The sequence below is a fragment of the Dermacentor andersoni genome, chromosome 4, assembly GCF_023375885.2.
Source record: "Dermacentor andersoni chromosome 4, qqDerAnde1_hic_scaffold, whole genome shotgun sequence".
Classification (NCBI taxonomy): Eukaryota; Metazoa; Arthropoda; class Arachnida; order Ixodida; family Ixodidae; genus Dermacentor; species Dermacentor andersoni.
In genome coordinates, this window is record NC_092817.1 from 21,630,153 (window position 1) to 21,638,774 (window position 8,622).

The window sequence follows — 8,622 nt, forward strand, 5'->3', positions numbered from 1 at the left end:
CTTTTGTTGAAAAGCAAACTTGCTGGGCAGCCTACTCCAGATTTTTTCAAATAACTACTATGGGTTGCCTGTTTAGTGCCATTTATGCGAAGATGAGCCTGTGCTGAATGTGCCAAAAACAAGTCCTACTCGACGCTATATACGCATCAATTGTGTGAGTCTCCCTTAGCGCATTTACTGCCGGCAACACGTGTTTTCCATCCACACGGCGAGGCACATTTAAGATTCTGGCTCTAGAAGTCACCACGAATTTGGGAACTGGTCCATTAGGGTTACATTTGGAAGTGTACGTACTCATTATTTAGTGCGCATAGTCTTGATCTCGTAGGCTAAAGCAGTCTGAACCATGCTGCCACTGACAAGTGCACGCGATGCATGAAATAACTGGATCACGGGAAGTGGGGGCTGCCAGCTGGACACGCCGGTAAGGGTAATGACAACGCTAGACAGTTTTGGTCATGCTGGGGTGTTGCCAAACGGAAGAGCAGGAAAGCTCGGTGCTTTAATGAAGCTAGTTAGAAGCCTTGTCGTGTGTCAAATACTCAAAGCCTTGCGTTCATTGGTTTATTAAAACCGACGCGCAACGTGGAGTCTGCCCTCACGGTGAGCGGCTCAAAACCATGGCACCTGATGAAACATTATATATCGCGACAAACAGCGAGCCAAGCTAGGCTTATTGCGTCCTTTTCGAGCTATCTTACAAGTGTCGTTAATTATACCAGATGCCTCGATTGTTAGAAATGTTTCACTCGTGCGGTCACAGCGAGTCTTGCACCGTTGTTTATGGACTCCTCACGAGTAGGCCTCAGCAGTGAGAGTCACCGGATAGCATGAGTACGTAGCGAGTTCCATAGCAGTTTCGAATGAGCACGCGACCGTTTGGGTCGGAGCCAATAAGGTGCGGCGATAAGGCCGAGAGTAAATCACACACGTGAGGAAGGAAGCGCCGTCCACGAAATTCGGAGACGGAAAAGGCCTGGCTCAGTGGACGCACGTAGCTGCGGGAATCTGCGCACAAGGTAAATTTGACTGAGTGACGTGAGTCACATTTGTTGCCTCACACAGGGAAAGCAATGCTTGTGGAAATGACGCTGGGGCCTGGACCATAAGCGCGACCACGGCAGTAATGAACTAGCAATATCGGCTCTCAGGAAGAACAAGCATCTACTAATCGCAACGCAGCGTTGCAAAATGTGCTTAGTATTCCAGTGACGTTGGGGCTTTCCGTAAAAATAAGAGGGTGAATCAGAAAGTCTTTGTCCCTATTTTTTATTAGTCAAAGTAAGGTACATACAGGTAATTACAACTATAAGTACTATTCTACGTACCTTACATCATTTTTCCCCATTGTCCCCACACCGGTTCAGACATTTGTCCCATCGCAGCACTAAATGTGAGACGCCTTTGGGGTAGAATTCGTCCGGCTGGCTATGGTACCACCATCTTGGCTTCATTGTTGCACGTTAATCGCTGTACTGTCAGGAACTTCTTCAGCTTCAGTTTGCAGCGCACGTGAGTCGTACTTGTTTGTGTAGTTCCATCACTAAACATTTTTTTTTTCAACTGACTGCTGTCGAATATCTTATTGTAGACTTTGTGACCTCCCACTGCCACCCATGTCCTTTGTGGCTTTGGCAGGCCGAAAAATGTAGTTGTCAATAATTGATAAAGATATTATTATTGTTATACAATGCATGGTACAGATAACCAATGCCTCATTAGAGTAACGGACGTGGGTGCCGAGGGAAAGGAAATGTATCCCAGTTGAAGGACGCCCGAGGATTAAGTGGTGCACAGAAATTAGGAAATTTGCAGGTTTGGAACAAAGGTGGTGTGGTATCCTGTGTTGGCTTCCGGTGGCCGATCAGTATTTACGTCGGCTAATCGTCGAAAAGCTTCGCACTGTCTATCTATGTCTTCTACCGCGTACGCGAGACCAGGATAAGAACTGCGGGATTCTGGGACTAATAAATTGTGTGCTCCCCCACAATGCCCCTCTTTTCACGGCGTCGGAGACAATCGACTTTTTGTATTGCGGCAGTCGAATGCCGAAGCTTCGCGTACCAAATCTCCATTCAGCTTATTTCAATGATGCCAGCGGGGACCTGTCAATGCACCATCACGAATAGCTTTTTTTGTGAAAATGTCTATACTGTGCTCAGATGAACGCCTTTCTGAGAAATTCCAGAGAATTGGTTTGCACCTGTGGCCAGAATGCCCTTCAAGTCTGCCGCGTGTCCATTGTGCCTAGGAAACGTTTAGGGTAAACAAGACCCACCCCACAGCTCTATAACAGAGAGTCAGATGAAAGATCGTCTGGCGCAGAGCGGCTTCTCCAGCAATGCATTGTTCCCTTGTCCGATCCCTTCGCCATGACGAATTCTGCAACTGGGAACGTTTCTTTCATAGCTATGTACCTTCGTGCTACTGTAGGCAGGATGACAACTGTTTGCTTTCATAAAAGCAACCCCCCCCCCCCCCCCCATTCCCTTTGCGAATACGCGCTCAAGTTCAAGACTCCTTGCAAGAAAAGTCAAGGAAGAGACTGAACCGGAAGAGATGACGAGTGCTGCTGGCACTGGACGTGATGTTAACGTTATGCAATGCCATGTGTGCAAATATTCAGGTGTTGCCAAGACGAAGGAACGACCTCTTCACCCTCAACAGGGAAGCGGTGGTCAGATATACATCGGCTAAGCTTTTGAAAAAAAGGCTTGTTTCGCAGAAGGGCTGCGGGAACCACGACCCTCGGGACATCGTCTAAATAGGCACACAGACGACCGCTTAGGCACCAAAAGGACGTTCATGTCAATGGCGAGTACGTTACACCGAACTAACGTTTGAAAAAATAAAGAAATGGACAGAGGGTGGGTGCTGAAAGCAAAGAGGCGGACGGCGCCGCTGCCTTCTGGCACTTTTTCCCTCGTCAGAAGACCAAGAGGCGCATGGGACCGACGGGTCGAAACAGGTTCTTCGCTCCCTCTTTTCGTCCTAAGCCACGGTGTAATCCTGAGCAGCGGGTGTAGGGTGCCTCGGTGCGGAGGGGAGCTGCGCACATCGAGGCACCCTAAGCAGGTGTGGATCGTGGCGACACCACTGGAGAGAGGTAGGTGGCGCTGGCGACTGGAAACCTCAACAACAGAGGAGGTGGAGCAAACACTGAAGCAAACAAGAAGACAGACCGTGTACGCCGAAGGATGGGAAACAGAAGCAAGAGCGTTGTGAGTGCGACGCAGGGCATTGGCTGGCGCATCCATGCGGTCATGGCAATAAAGTGAAGCGACGGCGCGCACACGGCGATCGCCGTGCACCTTCGAGAAGCCTTGTTGGAGCGTGCCCGGCTGCTGACAAACGCGTAATGGAAGCTGGCACGAAGGTGCCACTGACAGCCATGCTGGAAGCGACGAACGGATGCGCAGACTGTTAACTTGCATGTGTCGAAGTCATTCGACCGCATTTCAAACAGCGATGTACCATAAGTGCAGAAAAAAAGCAGCAGATCGGCGCGTGAGGATCGTTTGTGGTTAAAGTATCAGCAGTCAGCAAAATCCAGCAGGGTGCACACGTTTATTGTAACTACTACGACATATACATGCTATCTACAAGTCAACACGGAAGGCAGGCAGGTAACAGTGCAGGCAGCTAAACTAAAACCATCCATGATCGTAGAACCAGCTGTTGATACATAAATATCGAAGATACAAAAAAACATCGTTTTTCGAAGAGAACGCTTGACAGCGCGCTACAAGTATGACGACCTCTTTCTGTTAATCACCTTGTCGTAAATGTGCTACACGCGTATATAAAATCACAGTGCGATCTGGAGGAAACATTCTAACTATGGACGCAAACCAGAAATACAATGGACGCGAAGTTTACAGGAATGCATCTTGCGGCGAAATATCCGCAGGTCCGTGTCAGCAGCACGTGGTCGCGGCAACGTGGCAGCTGCTAGCTCGAGAAATTCAACGATACTCGCTAGAAACACGCCGGCTTCTCTAGAGAGGCGACGAACCACTAACACGAAATACAGGGTCAGAAGCTTCGGAAAGGCGTTTGAACGCAGATAAGCATTATCTACACCACTCGCGAAAAAAAAAAGAGAAAGATAACGTGACTAATATTGTGAAGCGAAAAAGCACTGACTCATAGCTTAGCCATCGAGAAATTTTTTGCAGACACATCTCAGCTGGTGGACGCAGACGTGATTCGTTGAAGGGGTGCCCTGAGCGCGGCGTAAAACCGAAAGTGTTTTCGCAAGAGGAGAATCAAGCTTACCTTGCCGAGAAATCCAGTGATCCCAGTGAGGAAGACGCTACTGCCGGCGAAAAACTCCGCGATTTCAGATTTGCCTTCCATGTTCGAGGGCGCCGGTGTAGCAGGTCGTCGCCTCGATGCGGTGTGTCGGTCGCGTGGACGACTGGCCGACGAATGCCCAACGCACGAAGCACAGGTAGTGTTTCTCAAAAATCCACAACGCGTGCGCGCTTGCAACCTAACTCTCGCGAGACGCGGTCACCGGCAGCGCTTTCTTTCTTTTACGCAGTCCCTGGTTGAGGCATATACACCACCACTGAGACATGTGATCTCGAGGCAACCAATCGGAAGCGAGAGCGCAACCTCACCCTTTCTTCACTCCCCCCTTCGTTTGATCCTCGTTTCCGCACATGTGACGTCGTCTGGTTTGCAAGCGAACGTACCGGCAGCCTGAGTTGTTCGTCGCCTTCACCACGTTTTCCCTTTTCACCGTAGCCCTCGCCGGCAAAACCACCCCCTTTCCTACGAGAAGACGCTTTCCCTTCTACGATGCCCTCTCCACTAGAGATTATGACGTTTGCCGTGTAGGGGGGGGGGGGGGGGGGGGGCTCTCGAATTCCTGCGGACGGGCGATGACTCCCCTGCTCTCCCTCTCCTCCAGCTTACAACTTTTCAAAAGAGGGGAAAAAAAAAACTAGGAAGAGGGCTTTGTGTGAAAAAATATGACGGGGCACCCAGTAGAAGAAAGTGGCTTGAAAGTGAATGCTCCCTACGCTTAGCACTGCTAACTATTGTGTCCGGTCCTTTCTGTCACCTCGTGCCAATTTTCTTTCTCTCTCCATGGCATGGCTTGCTCTCCGGCTTCCAGTGGACTGTTTTCCACGAACATAATACTGCGCATGTTAGGCTGTTCTGACGGAGTCGTGCAGCCCTTTTTGAACGTCAACGGCGTCCTTGCTAAAAAGTGGGCGTGAGTTGCGATACGAGCCTTGTCCAGTTCAGTGCTTAACCGATACGCTGATGCGTCACGGTAGCGTATCGTCACGGGAGACAAATCGTCTTTTGACTACTTGGTCATGTTTTCTCACGATGTTTCCTTCACGCTCGAGAAGCTATCAACCGGCCCAGTTTAATTACATGCGAGTTCGAAGCATCCGCGGATGCCAATGTAATTATGACCGCAGAAAAGTCGTAATTTACAACTGAGTAAAGTAATAAATACTTAATTATAGTAATATAATCTTATTGTTACTATTCAGTCGCTGTCGTTGCGGCGAGTTCGACAACATGCGTTCAAGAAGCGAGGGACGCTAAAACACTTCTGTCCAGCCACACGCGAACGGCACCAGCGCGGAAAGACACTCGCTTGAATCGAAATTTAATGTCTAAGTAATTTACTGAACCATCATTTGCTTGGCCATGCCGTAACGTGTAAGTGGTCATCCAAACCCTCGGTACGTACGTGGCCAGGAACCGACAGCCCGATTGTTTGATTTCGATGGATTTAAAATTAAAAAGCCGGAAAACATGGTGATCCAAACCATGCTGTCAAATTCCACACTTATTCTACAATTACTCGACGGTCGCGCTAATAATCTAAAAGAGACTGCTCTGTTATGATCTACTAAGAAAGAAAAATAAGTGCGCCTATTGACGCTTCAATGAAATTGTCTTGTATTATCCTAAATTATTTATCATGTTTCCCGCCTCTTTGGTCTGTTACAATTTCTTGCTAGGGTGTACTGAAAATACAATGAACATTTAGTTTTTTTTCGTTTTTTAACTGGCGCGTAAAGTTCACTGCGATTGAACATGCTGACAGACATCGTGGTCAGCCTTCCACGTGACTGTGCCAAGCGCACCGGCAGAATCCTGCACGGGTCGCTTATACTATGCCTCCAGACACGCAAGCGATGCTTCACGGCTACGTGACGGCTGGATACAGCTGTAGTACAAGCAAATGCATTTTCTTTTCAAAGCCAAGCATCGTCTTAGGAAGTTGATATGCTGTGAGATGACCATTAAAGAGATGATCTACACAAAACGAAATAGTATAGGGGATGAAGCTTCCACTGCAACGAAGGTCACACATCACACATGAAAACGAAACACGAACAGTTCTTCAGGAAATCAACCGCTGTACTAAAAAAAAAGACAGCAAATGCAAACTTGGCATGGGTAGCACGTACGCGCTCACGTTATTTTCCAGTCAGCCGTAACTAAAAGTTGGCAGGAAAGCGCATATAGCGATGGCATCAGTGCTTGAAAGCAAGTAAAAATTGTGCACTCAGAGAGAGAAAAGGAAAAGAAAACATGCATTGGTCATTTCAGTTACCATGCATATAGTACTTATTTCGCTTATTTCTGTGTAATACATTTCTCATTTCATGTTCATTATTCTGTTTTGCAATTGTATACATACGATGTCCCTTCTAGCCCCAACTCATTCCAATGAATTTCCTTGTTTGTTTGCTTGGTTTTCTTTTTCGTGCGCTTTCTCCATATATTTGTCATCGCTGTGTTTAATTAACTCTTACCAACTCGGTGCCTTGTCAAGTATATTTACCAGTTTCAAATTTTTACGAGTTTCTTGAAAATCCATACACATACACAATAAAATACAATCAAAGGGGAAAATTGTCATGCTCCCGACTTTCACACGAACTTACAAGGAAAACCCATACGGGTTTTCTCAGCAGAATCTTTCCGGAAAAATCCGTATGAGTTTCCTTTCTAGTTTCGTGCTAAATCGATTGGATGACAATGTTTCCTTTAGTTCTCTGAGAAAAACGTATGGGTTTCTTTTGCAGCTTCGTGCTACAGTCAGGATGGATGATAATCTTTCCCTTTCATAAACTTTCCTACACCTTTTCGGGTTTCACAGAACTGATTTCCCAGTAAAATACAATAGTTGACAAAAATTTCACGTAGGGGTAAAATTATTTTCCTTTCATTACAGAAGGCGGTGTATCATACGTCGAAGCTCGAATCACGCAGACAAACATGATGACTACCCTATGGGTAATCCATCGGTTTCGCTGTTGTAAACTTGCACGTTCTTATTTCTATCTTTCTTTTCTCCTCGGTAGGGCACGCTTGCCTTTGAAACTTCAACGCGGGGGCCATTTAGTGAGCTATAGTGAAGTGGCATCGGGGAAGTGGTATCATTTGGTGAGAGAAAATCTTAACACGAAGAAGCAAACAAGAGCTGAAGGCGAGCAATCGTATGTTGTAGAACAATCTGACTGCTGTTATAAGCTAAAAAAATAATAATAAAAGACCGGCGAGGGGGAAAAAGTGGTAGGGGGACGGGCTGTCAACAGTGGCAAGTCGCGCCTTTAGATTGAAAGGCGGCGATAGGAAGCGTGTGAAAGTCTTCTAGAACGCTTAGTCAGTGCCTGAACTTCTGGCCGTTATCGCATGGAGATTCAGACGGATCATTATGGAAGTGGGTGTTACAGTACTTAAGCAGTGCAGTGATCCGTTCAGTTCACGCCGTGACCCATTCAAGCAGAATTCCATCTGCCCTCCACACAAAACATCTCCGCGCCTCTCTCTCGCGTAAACTATAGTCTTACACCGTAATTCAGTTTCATAGCACAGGAGTGAAAATGAGGGGAAAAGCGACAAACGGTTCCAGTATACGTGAGACCGCACAATCGACAACGCCTTCACGAAGACTCGTATTTGTTACTCAAAGCAAGCCATAACCTTTATTGCCAGCCTGTAGGCCGAACCCACTGCTGCTATTCACCACGCTCGTCGTAATACGAAATCGCGCGACATTAGGCTGGCGGCAATCCTGTCGAACGCAGCTTATAATTAGGATAATTCTGTGCCGGCCTTGACGAAGGGTGCCTGAAGGCTTGCGCTTGTTGCGAAAACCTCAGAAATTGGCTATGTATGCCGTAAGTACATGAATTTAAATAACAATCGATTTCAATTTCGGCGCTATCGTGCCCTAATGTTCTCCATTAAGATGTCCATTAAATGTATTCGTGATAATTATGCGTGCTCGAGATATCCACCTGGCAGCCTAATTGTGCTCGTGGTAATCAAGCAGCGCTCTTCCCTTCTGCTTCAATATGGCAGTTCCATATATGTATTGTTGTCTGCGGACAACGTCGCGAATACTGCTCACTGATATATACTTCGAACAATTTTATTTTCAGCTTTCGAGATATGCTCGTTGGCGTTATCTTATCTACAGGGTTATCATATTTAAGCCTTTCTAGAATTTTAAAAGATCGCCTGCGGGACTGCCCGCTAGGGGGCTAAGCAGTGTTGACGCACCTCGCATGGGCTCCTGCATTTCTCGGCAATTTTCTGGACACCTGCTTTTATTCATCGAAAACTGTGGCATCG

General features: G+C 47.1%; 1 protein-coding gene across 1 annotated transcript in view; it reads right to left on the reverse strand.

Annotated features, from left to right (window-relative positions):
• The window catches only part of LOC126536003 (putative fatty acyl-CoA reductase CG5065), a 36,157-nt gene extending 31,305 nt beyond the window's left edge, over positions 1-4,852 (reverse strand). Inside the window, exon 1 of the mRNA XM_050182891.3 lies at positions 4,279-4,852. Coding sequence (XP_050038848.1) covers positions 4,279-4,359 — 81 coding nt within the window. The 5' untranslated portion in view covers positions 4,360-4,852. The remainder of the gene's footprint in view (positions 1-4,278) is intronic.
• Positions 4,853-8,622: the final 3,770 nt, after the last annotated feature.